Source organism: Simochromis diagramma, unplaced genomic scaffold (assembly GCF_900408965.1).
Source record: "Simochromis diagramma unplaced genomic scaffold, fSimDia1.1 OVJJ01000487.1, whole genome shotgun sequence".
Classification (NCBI taxonomy): Eukaryota; Metazoa; Chordata; class Actinopteri; order Cichliformes; family Cichlidae; genus Simochromis; species Simochromis diagramma.
In genome coordinates this window covers 158072-181662 of record NW_024387305.1, presented here as the reverse complement: position 1 = coordinate 181662, position 23591 = coordinate 158072, and the positions used below count along the sequence as shown (strand labels likewise).

The 23591-nt window shown below is 37.6% G+C and overlaps 1 protein-coding gene across 2 annotated transcripts in view; it reads left to right on the top strand.

Moving 5' to 3' along the window:
- tusc3 (tumor suppressor candidate 3) overlaps positions 1-23591 on the top strand; it is an 80178-nt gene that overhangs the window by 44752 nt on the left and 11835 nt on the right. The window contains exons 4-7 of one of the 2 annotated variants that reach the window (XM_040004664.1): positions 611-751; positions 4109-4249; positions 4460-4549; positions 21160-21223. In XM_040004664.1, coding sequence (XP_039860598.1) covers positions 611-751; positions 4109-4249; positions 4460-4549; positions 21160-21223 — 436 coding nt within the window. Of the gene's footprint in view, positions 1-610; positions 752-4108; positions 4250-4459; positions 4550-4948; positions 5077-21159; positions 21224-23591 lie in introns of those variants that run through there. The other variant, XM_040004665.1, reaches the window with a different exon arrangement.

Here is a 23591-nt window from a genome sequence, read left to right as displayed (position 1 = left end):
TTACATAGCATAACTGTAAAGATAGTCAAATTTGTTTGATCATTTTGGCAGTTGAAAGGTTTCACATAATAAAACATAACTGGTAACACTTTTTCCTTGACAGTTCTCATAAATTTTAACAACAGTCTCAAATGTCTTGGGTGCAAAGTCTAGACAGGATTTGGAACTTCAGCAAAAAGTTGAAGTTTAAATGCAGTATTTACCTGACAGTAGCACTTTAGAATTTGGCTCCTGTGAAATGGTACTGATACAAAAGCAGAGTGAGTGCAGCTTTGCTCTCTGATGCTCTCTGGCAGTAAGGATATCTTCACTGAAAGTTTTGGCTAATGTTTTGTTGTTTGTGTCACCTTACTGTGTCCACATTTAAATGACAACATAAGCATTTTTATTTGCCGAACTTCATAACAAAATTTAAAGCTGAGGAAGTGAAAAATGCTACATCATCCCACATGATAGAAGTATTTGGAGGAAATGCCAGCAATGAAAACAAATTCAAGCCTATGCCACCAGTCTGCTAATATGTTATGGTTTTAGGATAATATTTTGCCCTTGTGTATTTAATGATTCATTAACTTAATATCTTCTTCATTGTGTGTTCTCTTTCTCTTAGTTGAACATGAACAGCGCCCCAACCTTTATGCATTTCCCAGCAAAGGGAAAGCCAAAAAGGGCTGATACATTTGATCTGCAAAGGATTGGCTTTGCCTCAGAACAGCTTGCCAAGTGGATTGCGGACCGCACAGATGTTCAGGTACTTTATAATCAAAACGTTTGTTCAGTTTTGTGCAGTTGCAGAAACATTCACGTGTTTGTGGGAAATGATGAAGAAACCTGTGTAGATACACCCGCAATAGTTTTTGTAGATATGGTTAGAACTGTTGAAATCCTGTGTATTGCAGTTTATTGACCTTTTTGATAAATGGACTGGTATTTATATACTCAAAACACTTTCTGCTACAAGTCTCATTCACTCATAAATTCATACAACACTTTTCTATGTGACTAAGTGTTTTGTCTTCAGTGGATGCATCCCCAACAACGCTTTCCTTCAAATTGGTTATTACTGTGTAATGCTGAGGTGTTTTTGACCCAGGTTGTTTTTCTCTCTCTCTCTCTCTCTCTTTGGTTTTCAATTCAACCTTCAGTTTTCAATTCCAGCAAAAAATATGCTTGTAACCTGCTTGCACAAGTTACTTATAATTTTTCCTTGGCAGTTTCCTTGACTAGCAGATGGATATTCTAGAAGCCTACATTAATATGCAAAAGTCTTCAATCTCCTTTCATTTCTTTATATTTTGTTAGGAAAATGGGAAATAGGAGTTTGATTGTAACATATGCAAACATAGATAGAGGTGAACTATGTAAGGCAAAAATTGAGTATGAAATTCTAATGAGCTTGAAAGTCATTATTTTGTATGACTATCTCTATTCTTAAACACAACCTGGACTCTTAGGAAAGCTTCTTTGTAATTTCTTAAAGGACTCTTTATAAATACTTCCAGCCTTCTCCATTTATAAATACTACTTTATAAATACGTCCAGACTTCTTAAAGGACATTCGAAGGCACTTTTTTGGTTGTTGGCTTCTTTTTGTTCCATTCTCCGTCATGGTGATGATTTTCTTTAACTGCCAATAAAATAAAATTTGTTGGCAGTATGTTTGGCTCATTGTCATGCTGAAAAATAAGGCAGTTGCTATAACATAGCAAAAATATAGTTGATACTTTTCCAGATGCATCTACACGGTGGATCAAACTCTAATGGTTCTTTTCAGTGTTCGTAATTAAATCGATTTTGACAAGGTCACCATCACAACTGAGTGAAATTCAGTTTGATGCAAACCATGACAGATTATCCACAGTGTTTTGTCTATAGTGACTGTAGACACTCACTGTTGTACCTCTGGCCCGATGATCTCCTCTACACATGTTGATGACAATGAACCAATACTTTCATATTTGGAGTCATCGCTCCATAAGGCCTTGGCCTATTGTCAATATTTTTTTTCAATTTATTTCTTGTGTAATTTGACATACCTCAGTCTTTTCTCCCTTTTCCCCTTCCTTACTTAAGAAAGGCTTCTTGTTGGCCACCTTTCGATTCAGGTTATTTCCTGTTTAGCAAACTTCAAAGGTCAGATGCATTTCTTAAGTCCTGTGTCTTTGCTGTTTGCTTTCCCTCTTCTTGTAAGGGCAGGAATTTCAGATTCTGCTCATCAGCTGTTGGGTTTTTTTTTTTGTTTGTTTTGCTTTGTTTTTTATGTTTTAAGCACATACTGCACACCATGCTGAGATATGCCAAGCTTTAGTTAATAGCTTTGGGAATCACCTTTTTGTTGCAAAAATTGTATGCCTGCCATACTTTAACTTTTACATTTTTCTTAGATTCAACTAAATAAATGGAAACAAATTATGTATTTTTGTGACGACTGCTAGTAACAAAGCTGTTTATGTGTAGACACGAGACTGGTTCATTCCTTGACCTAGCTACATTTTTTTTGCTTTAATAATTCATACATCAGTGTCCTTTGACTTTGACATTTTGTGTCATGTGTGCACTGTATTCTGGAAATGAAAGTTGAATGGATGGAATACAACAATAAGTTATTCTGGCTTTTTCTTCAACCTTTCATCAAGATTCTAGTGTGGGTGTAGTAGAACCATGTTAAAATAAACAGAATTTTTTTTTTTACCTCTTTATACATACATAGTCAAGCATTTGCAGCCTGGTACATGGCAAATTTGTAGGGCAAACTTTTAATAGCTGTAGAGTGTCAACACATTCTCATTTATAATTTCAAGCCAGTTCAATTGTATTTATATAACACCAAATCACAACACCAATCACCTCAAATAAAATTGTCACCAGTTACACATTTATCTTTTAGAACATCTTGATCTGTTGGAATAACAATGTTTGGTATTATAGTCGCACTGAAATATCCTCAAGAAGAAAGACACTGAAAATAGAAGAAAAAAAACATATTGCAGAGAATTTCATAGACTAATTTTATTGGCCTTGACACTGTTGATCACATGCTCAAATATTACTGAGTTTAATGGAACTGAGTATGTACCCCAGTATAATGTCACAAGTTATTATCATTATTATTATTATTTTATATAATTAATAATGTAGATGTAATTCACAAAGTAGTGTGTGATTATGTGGAGGAAGAGTATTCTGTCAGAAACAGATTCATGGTCTTTGTTCTAGATGGAGTAATTGGGATGATCTGATATCCTCGTGTTGGTGTTGTTCCCAGACCATCATGAAAATGTTGTTCCAGGTTCAACATTGCAAGTGACCAATCACATTGTTGTGACGTTATTCTTTTGCGCGCCAAGCCATTCGTGCATTTATGAAATTCCAATGTTGCAAGGACAATATCAATTCTGCTTACTGTTTATTAAAGGGTTACGGTTAGGGTTAGGGTTAGGGTCAGGGTCCATTGATCGGCGGACAGAGACGGTTTCTCGCAGCTTAAGTACAGTTTTTTGTTTTACGCCGGTTTTTCCCGAAGTCGCAAAAGTATGACGTCACAACATTCTGATTGGTCACTTGCAATGTTGATCCTGGAACAACATTTAGTATGATGATCTGGGAACAACACCAACACGAGGATATCAGATCGTGCGGAGTAATTGTGCTTGCTGTGTTGTGGCTCTCTTAAATTTCTTTTTATGTCTCTGTCACAGAAATTAACTGCAAGGAGTTTTTAATTTATATGTAACATTCATATTTTAGTACTGGAAGTAAATTATTTGAAATTATGGAATTATTTGACAGTTTCAAGGACCCTTTTCTGCTCACATTAGTATTAGTTCAGAAAATGATTTGACATTTTAAATCAGCTTTATATTTGCTTCTCCTTCAATAAAAAACCCTCAAAAATTTCAAATATAAAAAACACTGAATACATAATGTTACTTTCATCCACTCACTGAGTTTTATCTTGAATGTGTAAGAAATCATAGGAAATTTTTGCTTTACATCAGATATAGAATATAATTTTACATACAGACTACTACAAAATTAAAGTCATACAGCAACTGCAACATGTTACCATGTTATTCACTTTCATCTCACTTTCTTTCTGGCTTTTCAGATTCGGGTCTTCCGTCCTCCTAATTATTCAGGAACTATTGCTTTGGCGCTCTTAGTATCTCTAGTTGGAGGATTGCTGTATTTGAGGAGGAACAACTTGGAATTCATATACAACAAGACTGGATGGGCCATGGCTGCACTGGTATGATACATATACACCAACATTAGGTTGGAGTGAAATATTTGTTTTTCCATATTTATCTGCTTTTACATGTCAGGGACGTTGTGTGAAATGAGATTAGGGGTGTAGTTTTCTCCCCATTTTAACAAAACTAGGATGTCATGTTTTATGTAATGGAAAAGTTACTTATCTATGCTTGACTCTCTCATCTGTTATTTTATCTCTCTCTAGTGTGTGGTGTTTGCAATGACATCTGGTCAGATGTGGAATCACATCAGAGGTCCTCCTTATGCCCACAAAAATCCACAGAATGGACAAGTGGTATGAGTTACATTTCTTTCTTCCCTGCCAGTGCATATAAATGTATATATATGGTTTAATTTTAGTTGTTTTGTTTCTATTTGGCTTTGTACTGTCTTCTGTCCTTCAATCGATCGAACTTAGCTATGTTTTTGGTAAAAGCTGTATTTTAAGGTATAAGTTTAATCTTTTTTACCAGGTTGTAAGTGAAAATATATTAGATCAGTGATAAAAACATCTATAAGGCTATTGGCCCCAAGTAAAATAGACTCTGTGCCATTACCACCTGCTAACGGGTCAGACATGGGAGTGTGTGTGTGTGTGTGTGTGTGTGTGTGTGTGTGTGTGTGTGTGTGCGTGTGCGCGCACGTATGTTACTGGACAGCTGGGAAGAGTCATTTTGTGTTAATATCACCCTAGAGGCATCTCAGAGTCATCTTGGGCCAAGCAGAGTGGGAAAGAGAGAGGTGTTGGCCAAAAGACTTTTTCTTTAATTCTTTCTTGCTTGTTTTCTCTCACTGGTAAATGGCCTGTATTTGTATAGCGCTTTACTAGTCCCTAAGGACCTCAAAGCACTTTACATGTTCAGACATCCACCCATTCACGCACACATTCACACACTGGTGATGGTAAGCTACATTGTAGCTACAGCCACCCTGGGGCGCACTGACAGAGGCAAGGCTGCCGGACACTGGCACCACCAGGCCCTCTGACCACCACCAGTAGGGCAACGGGTGAAGTGTCTTGCCCAAGGACACAAAGACAGAGACTGTGCGAGCCGGGGCTCGAACCGGCAACCTTTCGATTAAAGACAAACTGCCAACTCGCCACGATCGCCCCCATTTTTCTGGGCTTTCTTCCTTTCATGTTGTCTTCCTTTCAGGTCTTTTTGTTTAACCCAGCTATCAGCCGGAATTAGAGTAATCTATATTTGACAAAGTTTGTGCACATAAACAAGGAATTTGACTCAACCATCCTTTCTTTCATATAGTTGCTGTGTTTTAGAGAATTGCCACTTATTATCAATATGTGTGCAAATACTTACTCACACAGTATTTCCAGATATAGCTTTGCAGGTCATCATTTAGGTTTCTCCACTGAAGTGTGAAATTAAAATAAAAATATGGAAGGAAAATGGAAAAAAACTATGAACTTGGAGGAGAGTAGGATCAGAACAATGAAAGTGAAATGGCCATATAGAAGAAAGGGAGGAATCTGAGAAATTATGTTTGTGTCTGCAAGCCGAGTGCGTGTGTGTATGAGGTGCTGTAAGGGACATTATTACTGAAACGCTCTCACACACACTATTGAAATTTTATCTCTCATACACACTACTGAAACGCTCTCACACTGAAACGCTCTCACACACTCCACTGAAAACAAAGGCATTTCAGTTGAACAGGAAGTTGTTTCCTGACAAGGAAACTGAAGCAAAAAGTGGTAGATTTCAAACAAACCACTACACAGATGTCTACTCAGCAACCTGCTAGGTAGCCTAAGTGAAGCAGCTGCATTACTTAACAATATATTAGCTTCAGCATAAGTCAAAATTTAGAATAGCAGGAGACCGGAAATATCCTGGTTAATTTTTTTTGGCATATTTGCTTTTTGTCTTTTTTAGCGAAGAAGAAAATATCTTAAAATCATTAATAAAACCAGGGAGAGAAGGCTTAGTGTTCCTCCATATAGCACAATGGATATGATATTTACTCAAAAGTATGATGATGTTAAGAATGTCTGAGACACCCAATGCTAGATGATCCATATAAAACAATTATATGATGTAATTCAAATGGTGGCACATCATTAATTTTTAGGGAAATCCATTTTTTTAAGTCACACCAAAAGCATTGTGTGATAGGGCATAGAAAAAGATGTTCTAGGGTTTCATTTTCATCAGTGCAAAAAGAACACTGATCCACCTCAAAGCCAAATCTCTTTTTTAGAAATTCTGCCACAGGATTAATTTTGTTTATGACTTTAAAGTGTGTTTCGGTAGAATAGGCCATTTCATACATTTCGAATTTGCTTTATCGACTGTATCTGAAATAACTAAATTAGAACCATGCCATGTAACCATTCTGTCATAGCTATGAAATATTTTGTATTTGAAGAAACTACTAATACATTTATTATTGCATTTTTTTCCAAACAGCTGACATTGTCCTAGCAATAAATTAGGAAGCACTGATGAGAAGTTATTGTATATCATAAAGTTTTTAATCAAATGAAGCAGAGGCGGTGGGATCAGTTTACAAAATTAGTTATATTCTCTTTGAGAACAGTTTAGACAATATTTTTCTGAAAAGTCTGTGTAACTTAGAATGACACCGTTCTCATGCAACAAATCTGTTATGAATATAATCTTCTTGTTAAACCAGTCGCTCTTGAAAATTGATTTTCGATTACATTTTATTACCCTATTATTCCATAAGGTTGAATTATGAGGAGAGAAGTTGTGGGTAAATATCGTTTTACTCGTGCAATATCATTGCAAAGTCTGTTCGGGAAAGTTCGATATCTTGATCGGGATTTTATTTACCTCAAAATCACATTTCAAAATAAAGTCTAAAGTCTAATCCTCCTATTTTATTAAACAAGGGTTGTGGGATGTGGAACTACGTAGAGTCTGGCTGTGACAGACAAGATTTTAACCATTTAATTCTGAGGGTGCCAACCATAGATTCAAATTCTGGAGCTTTGATGCCACCTTTATTGTATTCCTTAACAAGCTGAGATCTTTCAATGTAATAGGTTTTATTCCTCCACAAAAATTGGAAAATAACTGTGTTAGCCTTATTAATGTTTTTAGAGGAGATATATAGAGAGTGACAAGGATAAATCAATTTGGAGATGCCTTCAGCTTTAGATACGATGTTTCTGCCAAAAATAGTGAGGTCTCTGGTTAACCAGTTAAGTGATTTCTTCATCTCCATGATACGGTTAGAAATATTACAATCTCTTCTAATTAGGTTTTTAGATATTATCAGCCCTAAATATTTAACTTTAGATTAAACTCTAACCGAAGCTATTGAGAAGTCAGAGCTTGTATGAATCGGGAGTAGTTCACATTTTTTGGTATTAAGAGATAACCAGAAGCTTTAGAGAAAATTGAGTTTTCTCTACCACTGATTTATCTTTCAAAAAAAATAGATGTATCATCTGCAAATTGACTTATTTTGAAGTTTTCATTAAAAATTGATACTCCTTGTATGTTGTTAGAATTCTTTTTTTCATAGTGTTGAGTTTTTGTATATGGCAACAGTTGAGGTGTCAATATAAAAAGCTTAGGGGAAATAGGACATCCTTCGGAATTCCGCGTTTCACGTTCAAGGAAGCTAATATATTGTTAAGTAATGCGGCTGCTTCACTTAGGCTACTAGCACAGCGGTCCCCAACCCCCGGGCCCTGGACTAGTACCGCTCTGTGAGTCGTTTGGTACCGCAAGTGTTGAGGCTTGGGTTTGAAATTTATGGTTTTCAGGGTGTTTATCGCTTTTTTTTAATCGTTATTTTTATATCTTTTATATTGTTAACTCTGTTTCCCTGGGTCTTTTCCCATGTGTTATGATTAAATATTCTTTTTTTGGGGGGGGTACCGGTACACGTTTTATTTTATTGTATTTATCCGCGACACCTTAAAGGCCGGTCCGTGAAAATATTGTTGGCCATAAATGGTCTGTGGCGCAAAAAAAAAGGGTGGCCACCGCTGCACTAGCAGGTTGCTTGTAGTGGTTTGAAATGTACCACTTTTTCCGTCAGTTTCCTTGTCAGGAAACAACTTCCTGTTCAGCTGAAATGCCTCGGGTTTCAGTGGAGTGTGTGATGCATTTCAGTAGTGTGTTTGAGAGATAAAATTTCAGTAGTGTGTGTGTGAGAGCGTTTCAGTAATAATGTCCCTTACGGCACCTCATATAAGTGTCTCATTTCCACGATATGTGTTTAAAATGGGATGTATGCCTTAATTGGACTTTTCTGCTGAAAACAGGGCTTTCACTCACTTTAGCTTAGTGTCAGGGTGCGTAAACAGTGGGGTGCAGAGACGTATACGATGCTTAGTGTCTACTGGTGTAAACAAATATTCAGACTGAATCAGAAATACTTTATTAATCCCGAAATGTCAAGTTATGACACTATGTTGCCAGACAGAGTTCAAAATACTTCATATTCACTCAGAACGTGTAAAGACACAACAGACTGACTAACTCTAACCTAACAATGATGCCCTCTGCAAGCCAAAAGTCAACCATTTGCAGATAGCCAATAAAAGTGAAAGCAGTGCTTCACTAAAACATGAAAGGTTAGCAGGGATGACAACGGCTGCCAAAAACCATCAACCAAACATGTAAAAATCAGCTGGAAATATGGAAATGTCATCAGCCAATAAAGGTGAAAAAAGGAGTTGGTCAAAGTCAAACACATAAGAAAAACACTGACAAAAAAAGTACTTCAAACAACTCAAACCCACAGGAAGAAAATATTCGCGATGAATCCCTCATTCTTCTTTAAGTAAAAAAAAATCTATTTAAAAGACATAATTCTATACTTAGCTTGCCTTTTTTGACAGAGTTTGCCATATCACAGTATGTGTGTAAGTATTTTGGTATGTGCATGCTTCTTATAATTCATGAGTACATGGATTTGGGTATAGTCTATGTATGAACCTCTGTGTGCATAGGTTTGTTAAAGCAAAACTATGTTTCTGTCACATTTTGAGGCAGCAGCTTTTTTTTTTTTTTTTTGGCTCCATAGTGAGACACACTACAATTTCATCTGCTTCACTGTACCATTCGTCAGTTGACAAATCCTTTCAATATAGTGTTCCTGGTCTTGCTCGCTCATCATTTTGAAGGAATTACACGGTCTGGTGAATGTGGGAGATTAGAAAAAGAGGTGAGAAAAGGTAACATGAAAAGGGGTGGGAAAGAAACAGAAAGGATAAGATGATACTGATCCTTTCTGAATCATCTTTTCATTCACTGCCATTTACCATCAGGGGATGGAGAGAACAAAAGAGGAAGGTTAAGGTGTGGTTCAAAAGTGTAAAGAAAAAAAAAAAGACAAGCATCATTTGTAGTCAAATATAGCCAAGCCTAGTCCTGCTCCTATGTCAGATAAGTGGGTCCAAAATTCAAGACAAAGCAAAAATAATAGAGTAAAAGCACACATTGCATGTTGTTGCAAACTATGTGAGTGGAGTTAATGCTGTTAAAGAATAGTGTATGGCAGGATTTTAGGAACACTTTGAAATGTTATTAAGTAAAGGGCACCATTATCACTATAACCTTTTAAGAGCAAAAGTACACTCATTGCACACATTGTCATTGTTATAAAACTTTTTTTAAGTATATTTTGTAGTCTGTCGTAGGCATGCATGGTCATTAAAAAAATGGCAGGAACACAAAGAGTCACACGAAGCTTCATGTTAGCCTTATGGTGATGAAATTTACATCAGTCAAACTCAAGTGGACCTTCATGAACTCATGGATATGGAAAGTATAACTGCAGGGTGACACTGTAAAACAATGGTTAGTAATGTTGCATCAAAGCAAGAATGCTTTGGGTTTCAATCGCCTGCAAGTATGGAGTTTGTATGTTCACCCTGTGCCTGCATAGTCTGCCTAACTGTCACAATCTAAAGGTGTTTTGCTAGTTGGTGACTTTAAACTGCTGTAAGTATGAATAGTCAGGCAGGTATGTTTGTTTCAAATTAGCTGACCACAGGCAGAGTGGGAGTGAGTAGGCAGGGCATGGAGGAGAAAGAGGAGCAGAAGGAAGACAAAAATAAGTAATTATTTGAACTGATAAACAAACTGAATAAGGACTTAGTTGGGACAAAAATAAAGAAAAGGAAAAACAGTATGTATGTACATAACTTTCATCCAATTATATAATGCAAAAGTACAAAACTGCTCCCTGTCATGTGTGCAATACCATGCATTAGCACAGATGAATTAGGTTTTTAAAAAATAAATTATTTCTACACACAAACAATACCATCAACTTCAACTGAAGAAGCTATTTTGGGCATGAATAAAAGTGTTTCAAAATCAAGAGATAGCAAATGAGTGGACTAGAGGGATGTGGAAATGACAGGGAAAAAGAAAGAAGAGCTGAAGGGTACATTAGAGAGCTACATCAGATGAGGGTGTAACCCATTTGTTGTCAAACAGACTGAAAAATTACAGAGAGCACCAACAGTGCCTGAGAAATAGAGTGCCTTTTACACAGAACAAGACAGAGAGACAATACAGCCAGAATTAAAAGACAGGCAGGGGCAAGAGGGGGATTGTGGTGCTTTGGTAGTCTGTATGCATGCAATACATCCACTCCTCCCTGCACGGTGTTTGTGTGTTATGTTGATTACTGGCTACTTAGAATATCAATCCTTTTGCGTTGCATGAATGGAATTTTTTTTTTTTTTTTTTTTAAACAACAACCTCACTGTTCTACATACTTATCTCCATGATAATGTCCCTTACGGCACCTCATACATTTAAGTTTGTGAACACAATAACTCAGGAAAGAGCCAACATAGGACAACATTTCACATTCATACCATAGGTGAATATAGCAAAAATCATGGACTTGAATATCAGTGACGTCAAGGTCAACATCAAAGTTAGAGGTCAAGTTTTCTGAAAATCTTGTAAACACGATATTTTGAGAAAATGGTCACCTAGGATTTTCAAACTTAAACCCTAGGTGTCACGGTCTGCGGAGACAGGCCGTGTGGTGGTGTGTGTGATGGACCCAGGTGCGTACACAAGTGAGTAGACGGGAGTGAACTTTAACAGAAAGTGAGCCTTTATTATGGCTGAAGACAAAGTGTACAAACACAGCAGGAATAGCGTGACTAAACTAGACTATAACTAAACTGGGGAAAACTAGTACTGTGACAAACTAAGAAGACTCAAAGACTATGGTGATAACTGCAAAGACTGACCGTGAAAACATGTAGGTGGGAACACAGACGACGCAACACAGACTGCATGAAACACATAGGCTGTATCCCAATTCAGGGTCTGCAGCCTTAAAGTACGCAGCCTCAACGATCCTCAAGGGCCACGTACTCAAAGACCGCTAAGGCTGGAAGTGCGAGGCTTGTGAAATGGGACGGTCTAGCCTCCGTTGTGCTGCCCAGGTTGCCTAGCAACCATGATATTAACCACTGGAAACGTTTCATACAGCTTTGTTTGACAGAAATGAAGGAGAAAATCTTTTGTTCATTTGTTTGTTTGTTTCTACATGAGCTTTGATCATTCTCTGTAAGATTAAGCTCAGCTATTGAACGGCGTATATTTTAAAGTAAAGGCTTTAAAACCAAGTTAGTACAAACGTCACTTATGTCACATAACTTTGCCGACATGTGGCCAACAGTAATGTTTTAATGTTCTTCATTATTAAACATTTGCACATAATTAAGTGACATGATATTCAGTACTTACTTAAAGTTTACTCTTCGGGCGCCCCTCATCCGCCGTTTTTTTTTTTCCGGCAAAATTATCCACACCCACCGCCGCGCTATGCATTCTGGGATATATTGGGCCACGAAGTCTACACCGCCACGTCCTTAAAAGTCAGGGAAATTAAGGACGCATTTGAGGGCCGCATTTCGAGCAGCCTTTGAATTGGGACAGCCTTCGTCGCGTCGCGGTGACGTAATCGGCCTTAAAAATGCGGCCTTTAAGGCTGCAGACCCTGAATTGGGATACAGCCAGAGACTAAATACACATGAGGAATGATCAGGGGAAGTGGCCACACATGGGAGCACAGCTGACACACATGAACCTAAAGACAGGACAGGAGAAGTGAAACTAAATACACTGACATTGAATACAGACTTTCAAAGTAAAACAGGAAACATGGAGATTAGACATGACATGAACTAAACATAACCACGCAGACATGACTCATGACAGGTAGACGCTACGAACCAGGGAGACTGAGTACAAGGGAAGATGACAGAAACAACAACATGAACTTGGCTACATAAGACACACAGACATAAACACATGAAGGGCAAGGGAGACTTAACACAAGGGTAATATAATTACAAATGAGCTAGAATAACTTAATGAACCTAAACAAACAATAAACATCAAAATAGACTAAAAACACACTCAAAACACTGGGTCGCACGACCCAGGACCATGACACTAGGTGTATCTACAGTGGGGCAAAAAAGTATTTAGTCAGCCACCGATTGTGCAAGTTCCCCCACTTAAAATGATGACAGAGGTCAGTAATTTGCACCAGAAGTACACTTCAACTGTGAGAGACAGAATGTGAAAAAAAAATCCATGAATTCACATGGTAGGATTTGTAAAGAATTTATTCGTAAATTAGGGTGGAAAATAAGTATTTGGTCACCTCAAACAAGGAAAATCTCTGGCTCTCACAGACCTGTAACGTCTTCTGTAAGAAGCTTTTCTGTCCCCCACTCGTTACCTGTATGAATGGCACCTGTTTGAACTCATCATCTGTATAAAAGACACCTGTCCACAGCCTCAAACAGTCAGACTCCAAACTCCGCCATGGCCAAGACCAAAGAGCTTTCGAAGGACACCAGGAAAAGTATTGTAGACCTGCACCAGACTGGGAAGAGTGAATCTACACTAGGCAAGCAGCTTGGTGTGAAAAAATCAACTGTGGGAGCAATCATCAGAAAATGGAAGACATACAAGACCACTGGTAATCTCCCTCGATCTGGGGCTCCACGCAAGATCTCATCCCGTGGGGTCAAAATGATCATGAGAACGGTGAGCAAAGATCCCAGAACCACACGGGGGGACCTGGTGAATGATCTGCAGAGAGCTGGGACCAAAGTAACAAAGGTCACCATCAGTAACACACTACAACGGCAGGGAATCAAATCCCGCAGTGCCAGATGTGTTCCGCTGCTGAAGCCAGTGCATGTCCAGGCCCATCTGAAGTTTGCCAGAGAGCACATGGATGATACAGCAGAGGATTGGGAGAATGTCATGTGGTCAGATGAAACCAAAGTAGAACTTTTTGGTATAAACTCAACTCGTCGTGTTTGGAGGAAGAAGAATACTGAGTTGCATCCCAAGAACACCATACCTACTGTGAAGCATGGGGGTGGAAACATCATGCTATGGGGCTGTTTTTCTGCCAAGGGGACAGGACGACTGATCCGTGTTAAGGACAGAATGAATGGGGCCATGTATCGTGAGATTTTGAGCCAAAACCTCCTTCCATCAGTGAGAACTTTGAAGATGAAACGAGGCTGGGTCTTCCAACATGACAATGATCCAAAACACACCGCCCAGGCAACAAAGGAGTGGCTCCGTAAGAAGCATTTGAAAGTCCTGGAGTGGCCTAGCCAGTCTCCAGACCTCAACCCCATAGAAAATCTGTGGCGGGAGTTGAAAGTCCGCGTTGCTCGGCGACAGCCCCAAAACATCACTGCTCTCGAGAAGATCTGCATGGAGGAATGGGCCAAAATACCAGCTACTGTGTGTGCAAACCTGGTAAAGACCTATAGTAAACGTTTGACTTCTGTTATTGCCAACAAAGGTTATGTTACAAAGTATTGAGTTGTATTTTTGTTATTGACCAAATACTTATTTTCCACCCTGATTTACGAATAAATTCTTTACAAATCCTACCATGTGGATTCATGGATTTTTTTTTCACATTCTGTCTCTCACAGTTGAAGTGTACCTCTGGTGCAAATTACTGACCTCTGTCATCATTTTAGGTGGGGGAACTTGCACAATCGGTGGCTGGCTAAATACTTTTTTGCCCCACTGTACAAGGAGGTTGAGGGGTAGCACTTGCAGCTGTCGGTATTTTATAGACTATGCAACAGAGCAAGTGGGTAAGCAGTGTAACAGCTTTTAGGCTGACACTCTGTTAGGCCCTTCAATAAGACAGGTTTCCTATTGGTCAGTGGCTGCATGGATATACAATACCCATTGCTAGTGAATGTTTGGTTCCATTTGGTTCCACATGCGTGCGCGTGCACACACACACACACACACCCACACACACTAATGGAGAATGCACAATATAACCTGAGTTTTTGTCTGCTTTTTTGTTGTGTTTATTGGAACGGTCAAAAGTTCAAACAACTTTGCACAAGATGAACTCAACAAAGAGGTGGCTAGTTTTGTATTATTTCTTTTTTCATCCCCCCCCCCCTTTCAGATGTATTAAACAATGCAGGTCTTTTTTTGTTGTTGTTAAATGAGGCTGAGCGCTGAAATGTTCAAATTAAAAGGCTCCATGTAGACCAACTGGTTTGTTGAAATTGTCACAAAGTGTCACAAAGACACTGGTCATGAAAAGCAGAGTTTTGCATTGTTACCGCCTGCCAGCATCTTAGATTGCATCTTTCTGATACTTGACACATTGTTCCAGTCAATAATAAGCCCCCAAAATAAAAGAAATAAACTCTGAAGTATATGTAGACGTACAACACAAAATTTACATCAGTGTTGCAGTGGTTTCCCTTCAGGAGGGCTGCATCATTTCTCCTTGGCCTATTAATGCTTCTGTCCCAGGATGATTAGAGGCATGCTTTGTAGGGCTCATGGTGAGTCAAATTAAAGTGGTCACCAAGGCAAATTAAAAAATAATTTATAAGGAACTGTACCTTGAAAATATGCAGTTCACAAAAAAACACGTTAACAAAATTTAGTGTCTCCATTCCTACACACTTTTACTTCCTGCCTTACTGAGATTTACAGAGCTAACAATAGCTATTATTGTGGGAAGATCAGCTACTTAAATTTTGTGTCAGTAGGCTATAAACTAACTCTTAGTCATAAAGACAGACATTGGGCTATGAGAAACTTTTATTTAAAAGAAAACAAAAATTAAACAAAAAACAACTTGATTGAGCTTGATTCAGAAGTCCCATAAGAGGCTATGGCTCATATCATAGTGGTCATCATATAAAATAATTAAAATTATTTTACCTTGTATATCTTAGTTCACTTTGCATCCATCATGTCATTCTTCAGATTGATTGTCTACTCTGTTACTAATCCCAGCCACATGCAGAACAAGTAACAGTCTGTTATAAATCTCTGACTCAACGCAAGTCATCTCAAGTCCCTCACCTTGGCTGTCTTTCTCTATATATCACTGAAAACAAAATAATTAATAAAATTCTGCATATTTAGGAAGTTAAAAGTCACCTCATTTCACTGATTGACATGTTTTCAAAAAAGAAAACTGGTTTGAATGGCTTTAATTGACTCTTGGGTAATTAAACTGAACTCTCCACGGAGTGCGTAAACACTGAACTGCATAAACACTGAGTAGATAATGAGATTTTAAAGCATTACCTGAATCCCTTAAATAGACTATCATATTTGTTCAAATGAAGGGTTCAATGAACCTAACCAGTCTCATAGCGGCTGTGAATAAATCACCTCTAAATGCTTTCAGTTCTTGTTGTTAAGACATTACGTTGTTATGTGCTGCAGGGCATTCCTCTTTGAATGGTGTGTGTGTGTGGGTATATATATATATATATATATATATATATATATATATATATATATATATATATTATTAGGGGTGCAACGATACTCGTATCGATATTGAACCGTTCGATACAGTGCTTTCGGTTCGGTACGCATATGTATCGAACAATACACATTTTTTTTATTTATTTTATCAACTTTTCTTCTGACGATGCTGTCTGTGTTGAGCACTCAGTGGATCTGCATTCGACTACTCCGCCTAGGCTGCACTGTTGAGTGCAGATCCACTGAGCGCAGCGCAAGCTAGCAAGACAGAAGCTAAGCTCGTTGCAACATGGCAAATTGAACCTCCCCCACCCTCATTCAGATCTGGCGTTTGAAACTGTCTTGGTTTTCATGTGAAGCATGACCCTGATGGTAAGTGCGTCATAGACAAAAGTAAAACAGTATGTCGGATGTGCCACGCAATGCTCAATTGGTGGGAACATATATGTGTGTGTGTGTGTGTGTGTGTGTGTGTATATACATATATGTATATACATATATGTATATGTACGTGTATGTATATGTACGTGTATGTGTGTGTATATATGTATACCTGATTTTAGTCTGTGTCTGTGCCATTACCTGAAAGTAAATACATTCATTAAAAGATAAATGAACAAATAAACTGAAGCCCAAAGCTGGGTCTCTGACAATAGCCGGGCATGGTCACGACAAATAAATAATGCTGTTCCTATACCACGGTTTCCTTAACTTGAGGGCGTTCTGTTTACTAAAGTAATAGAGGTGTTCATTTGAAATGGTTACAAAGTGTGAAGTTGGAGGCATGTTTTAGTTATGTAATTTATTTTTTGTGTGTTTTATTTTGCAAAACTTTAGCGCAATTAGTGTGGCATTACTGCTTTTGATTATTCCTGTGCATGTGGTTAAGAAAGATTTTCCCAACTCAAAAAAACCCCCAGAAAATTTACAGCAGTTCTGGAGTTTGTGCATTTAAATGTTTGCCAAACGTTGTGTATGTACTGTATGCACTCAGCCATTCTCAAACTCATGTAGAATTTAATTTGAGGATTCACCAGATGTGTTATTTGGAAATGAAAGCCTGTCTGTAATTGAAGGCTGATTCATATATAACCTGTTATTTCAGAAGCTGGGCTAAACAAATGTATATTAAATGTGAATCAATATTTTATACTTACATGAGTGCAAATACATAATTTCTGTCATAATGTTACAGATGGTTATTCTTGTATAATGATGATTTTAATATCCGTGTTTTCAAATGGGTCCATGAACATAGTCGGCATATACTGCTGTGCACATCTTCATTCTTGTTGAAGAAGAATGTTATCACATGTATACCCAAGCTATTGATCGATTGAATATGTTATTTTTTTATGTAACTTGTCTATACAGAGTGGGGCCGCATGTCCAACTTTTATTTACCACTCTATCTAACTTAAATCATTTGTTAATACAAGACAATGTTTTAACCTAATTTGCAGACATGGCAGTCTTAAAAAAGAACCCAAAAAACCCTCCAAAAAGCAAGAAACTAATCCATCAGATTAATTGGAGCAGTAGTAGACTGCAGTTGTACCAGACGCTCCCCAGCATGAACCTATCTAAATTTATGCAGGCAAGCCATTGTGAGCCTATTTAAAAAGGAGAAAATGTATGTGTCAGCATGCTGTGCACCAGAATGGCACCAGCGATCATATAATAGTTTTTTTTCTTGTGTATTAAAAAAATGAAACAAAAGTAAAAACAAGAAATATTTAAAACAAAAAATGTTAACAAGGGTTTCTGTATATTAGGCATACTCCACAGATTATGGAGTATGTCAGGGTGAGGGTTTCTATGTATTGCACTGAGCAGCAACAGATAGACCTGAAGCAGAACTGAGCAAATGACTAATATTATGTTTTGACCTTTTTGTGGGATTTTGCTTGAAATATAACCATGTAATATTGCAAACCTTACAATATAAGAGAAATTTAGTTAATGGCACCAAGTACATTGATCTATTATATAGATTATATAGATCAGAGAATGGGATTTAGTTTTTGGGGGGGTTGCTTTTGTTTGTTTTTTGTTTTTTAAGTAAGAGAAAAAGTTACAAGATGTGACTTCTGCATTAGCTCATTTAAATGTCTTTGTTATCTCAGCAACATGAAGACTAAAGGTTGCTGCTTTTATACCCCAAATCACTTTGAGGTAAATCCTTCTGATTAACGCACACTCACACAAAAGCCACACAAAATGTCTCAAAGGGCTGTTCTCGCTGAACAGTTTAATTTACAAACATTTACTTACGTGTTTTGTGGACACCCGTTTAGCTACGTACACTGAAACATTCACACTCTGTTCTGCTCCGCACATTAATGAATTAAACAGCTACATTTTAATACATCAGGTTAATTGGAAGTGCCCAACCATGGATTGAAGAATGTTTTATCCGCCAAGCATTGACTTGTTTTGTGCTTAAGGGTAACATGTAGCAAGTGGAACAATGGTATGGATGTGTTTTTTTTGTTGTTTGGAGGTTTTTTTTTTAGTTCCGGTAATGAAAGAAAAATCCCCATTGGATACTGACGCACCTATTAGTTTCAGTGTGTGGTTTCCCAAACTTTCTAGGACTTGTTTAATTTGTTTTGTCATTGTGGCAGTTTTTTTTTGTTTTTTTTGTTTTTTAACCCCTTCATACTGTTGTATGTACTTAACGAGCTTAACTAATAGTCTCCTGAAAATGTGAGTGGGCTTCTTAGTGGGTATTAAAATGAAGATCTCTACAGTTAACTGAAAAATACACCAGAAGTTCATTCAAAAAGCTTATGTAGGTGTAAGGACAAAAGGCAGCTAGAGATTGTTTGTTTTGCATATCCTGGTCTGAACTATATCTTACAGAGGTTATCAGTTGAAACTCATGTGATGGGTCAATTATCAACTTAGCAAGCAAAAGCTTTAACCTTTTAAAGGGGGCAAATCATGGATTTAAAGTACCCCCGTCATCTGAAATGGGTTTATCACAGTGTAAGTGTCAATATATCTGGCACAGTGCCCATCTAATAGGTAAACTGGGTTCATGATATTAAGAGTTTACAGTATGTTCACAAATGGTGTATCCTATAGTTGTCGTTTTATTTTTCATTTTGTATATGAGTATTAGGTTAGTATCATCACCAGCAAATGCAAATTGCTTTTTCTATTGACACAAAACAAGGAAGTTAGGGAATGGTGAAGGTGCAAGCCACTATCTGCCGTTCTGTTGTCTATGTGGAGATGTCTGAGGAGGTGCAAAAACCTCAAAGAAGTACAGACAGCAGCTGCGGTGGAGACTTTTCGTTGTTTTTAACACTCAGCTTCACTTCAGCTCTTTGTATGTTACAACTTCTCTCTTCTCTGCCACTGATGGATGGACTAATAACAGCACTAGGAAGAGGAGACTACAGACCAGATGCACCACATATTTTTGCCACTGCCCCAGAGCCGTTCACTGCAAGTAGACAGGCAGTCCGAAGTTATCCAAAGTGCTACCACTGCTGAACCAAAATTCCCCTTCCAGTTTCAAATGTACTGATTAGGAATGTAAGGAAAATTTCCAAACAGTTTCCCATTGTTCTAGTACATGAGCTTTGTTTTCTAGTCAGCAAGAAAAGAATGCCGAAAATAATTTAAAAAATCCTAGCTAATGGAGAATAACAGGTTTATACCGAAAACAAAAGGATCTGTTTCAGCACTGAGGCCTCATTGTTTTTATCTGCTTTCAAGTGCAAAAATTCTTCACTTCTCTCCACTGAAGCAAGAAAAAGCTGTCCACCCTCTACTCCACCTCTTTTGTCATCTTCTATTCATCTTTCCATACTTATTCTTGTCTGATAGAAAAGGAATGAACACTACACCAGTCAAGTGGAAAAGCAGACCCTTGATCTGCCTAGACACTGATAATCTGCAGGGATTCAACAATGTTAAACACTCTGAAAGACTTTCTCCCTTCTTCTGTTTGTTTCCTTTCCTCAGACCCTCATTTTGTCTGCTTCTTTTTCTCTAACAGACAGATGTTAGTCAAAGTAGACCTCTGACATCTTAGCACAGGAGCTGGAATCCCAGCATTTTGCTTCGAATCTCAATAAAGTATGAGCTTCAGCGGGGACATTAGTCCAAGCATATCATCAGGTTTAGATGGCTATAAGTTATAGCGGAAAAAAGATCAATTTGTTAGATGTCAATGATTCTGATCATAAAGTGTCTGAAATGCATAGAAATCAGGATAATTATACTTTTTGTTTCTGGAACGGTTAGATTTGATGACCCTGTACTATTTCCATTTTGTTTTTTTATTGTTTTGTATTTGATTCATTCTGAAAGATTTTAAAGTACAATTAATTCAACATTTAGAGAAGATTGTACTGAAGTGGGAAGTTTAGCTTTGGAAGACTGCATAAAACATTGTACCAATTCCCATTCAGAGCAATCATATGTGTGTGTGTGTGTGATCGGTAATGTAGGTTTAGGTTGACCTCTCTGCCCACTGCATGAAAAATGTACCCTTTCTATACACCTACACACCACATGGATAATTCTTCAGGCTTGAGTCATATGAACAAACACATTAATGAACTCGTATTCTGATCTAGAAACATACTCAAGCAACACACATTTATACAATTAAATACAATTACTTCTCCACTCAGATCCCCACTTTCTATTCATTTATTAAAACACTAGTGACGGGTCTCTTAAAATCCTGTTCGTCCTGTCTATGCTCCGTTTTATGCCACCCTCAGAACGTCACATTGGGAAAGATTTTACTCAATTATTTTTAAGGTTTATTTGCTTGTTTGTCTAGTGCATTTATAATACACTGCCAGCTGGTAGAAACGCTCCATGGACACTGCAGAAAGAGTATACAACTGCTGTCTGGGAACACAACTAAAGTTAGTTTTAAACAGGCTAAACTATGAATGTGGTTTTATCTGATGATTCAGTTTAGCCCTTCAAAGAACTGGTAGCATTACTGTGTGGTAATTAAAAATAATTCCAGAACCACAATCCCACCGTGTCCTTTTGTTTATTATAGAAGTTTTATTGAGTTTGTTAGTGACTGAATTACTAGCTGAAAAGAAAATTCTTAACTGACATTGTTTTCTTCTCTTTCTCTTCCCCCCAGAGTTATATTCATGGCAGCAGTCAGGCACAGTTTGTGGCAGAGTCTCACATCATCCTTCTTCTGAGTATCCTTTAATTAAATTGTTCTTGTTTGTGTGTCACATGTTGCAAAATGCTAATCATCTAGAGTAATATATCTCCATGAAATGTCCAGCAGCTCATCTTGGCAGCAGATTCCTTTAAACCACCATTTCCTCACCCACAGCACCTTTGAGAACTTTTTATGTTTGAAAGAGTGTTCCCTTTTGTTTTTATTTGACTTTTTTCCCTCCAACAAAGCCAAAAATCTCTGTTAAGGCCTTTCTGTTGGACTGAAGAAATTCACAATACAAAGACAATGGGTTGTCCTCTTTTCAACTTTTCTCCTTGCCTGATTTGTTCCAAATTCCAACAGCTCATGATTGAGTGTGTCTTTGCATGTATTTTCTTGGGGTCTTGTTTGGCAGGATATATTTTTCTGTTTGTATTTGTTTACTTCTGTCTGCTTGTATACCCATGTGTACTTGCAGTGGGGCTTCTGTATGTGTGTGGGTAATGATACCATTCATTCCTAGCTGTTCTGTTCACCCCCATAGGAAATAACAGGTCCAAGGTCACACCTGCTGCAAAGCTATATTTATTTGTCCATGGTCACACAGGGTTTTTGTTGGGTTTTTTTTAACAATCTTCTGCCCATCTGATTACACCTAAATGAAACATACACACCTGCTGAAATGGTAACACAGCTACCTTTGTTGTTAATGCAGGTGGAGTGAGCACATTTTATGAGCATCATAGAAGAATGTAATCTTGCTTAATCCTTAATTTATGCATGCAGAAACAGTTACCACATTAAGCTACAAAACCATACTCATTTAAATGTTTCCTTGATGGTATTATTTATTTGTAGACTGTCTAGCATCTTGGTGATTATTAGTTATACTAAAGTTGCAACTAATATTGGTGCGAATGAAGTGTTAAACAAGTGTTAATTTGTTATGTTTCCAGGGCTTTATATTGTTTATCAAACATGGTATGACTGTTCAAAATGACATTTTATATTCTTTAAACAAAGCAAAGAATTTAAAAGTAAAAATATCCAACAAACAAAGACCTGTTTTAATTGTGTTTCTAAAGCAGCTCTCCTACAGGTAGCTACTGCATAGTTAATATGCTTTTATTTCATAATCTAAGGTTCACATATTCATAATGTTTGTTACTATAGACTGATGAGGGTGTAGGATGCCTGCAGGCCAAGGGACTGTTTTGTTTGTTTGTTTTTTTGTTTATTGGTTTGTTTTTTTTAATAGTTTCAGCCCTGCTACAGTCTTTTTCAAGTTCAGTTGCTTCTTGTAAGAGAAAAAGCAGTGGTTGCTTTGACATGATGGAAACTTTATATCAATGCAGATTGGTCTATAGTTATAATAATTTTTGTGACACTCTGTATAGCCACCCAAACAGCCACCTTGCTGTACTTTGAGATCTTGTCTTTGTGTCGCACCAGCATGCCATATCTTTTACCCCAACATCAAGAGAATACCTTAGTTTTTCCCCTGTATGTTCCCATGTGGCAGTCTTTGTTTGTGCACCCCATCAGGCTTTGCCTAGTTGTGTGCATTTGTATGCAGAGCATGCTAGAGAGAAGAATCTGTAATTAGGCCCTAAGCCATGTGAGCCTGTGCTTGAAGTGATTTAAAAACAGCTCAGGTGTTGAATGAAAAAATATTTGCTTCTGTAATATATAAGTGTTTACAATATTGTATGAGTATTGTATGAATTGTTCACAATTATTAAAGTTTAATCCTAACTGCAAATTACTTTTTGCAGTTAGGATTAAAACGATTTGTCTTTCTGCAGCTGTGTGTTATTAATAATTTCACTTTATGCATGTTCTACATGAGCACAGACAAAGACTTGTTTTTCAAAAATAATAGCTATGTTATTATTCTTATTACTCTTATGTTATTTTCTTGTGTGTGTGTATATATATCAATACAAGTATTGTTGCACCCCTAATATGTGTATATTAGGGGTGCAACAATACTCGTATCGATATTGAACCGTTCGATACAGTGCTTTCGGTTCGGTACGCATATGTATCTAACAATACAAAATTTTTAATTTATTTTATCAACTTTTCTTCTGACGATGCTGTCTGTGTTAAGCGCTCAGTGGATCTGCGTTCGACTCAGACTCCGCAAAGGCTGCACTGTCGAGCGCAGATCCACTGAGCGCAGCGCAAGCTAGCGAGACAAAAGTTAAGCTCATTGCAACATGGCAAATTGAACCTCCCCCACCCTCATTCAGATGTGGCGTTTGGAACTATTTTGGTTTTCATGTGAAGTAGGACTCTGGTGGTAAACGCGTCATGGACAAAAGTAAAACAGTACGTCGGATGTGCCACACAATGCTCAATTACATTGTTGGGAACTAGTGTGTTAGCGCAGTTAGCTT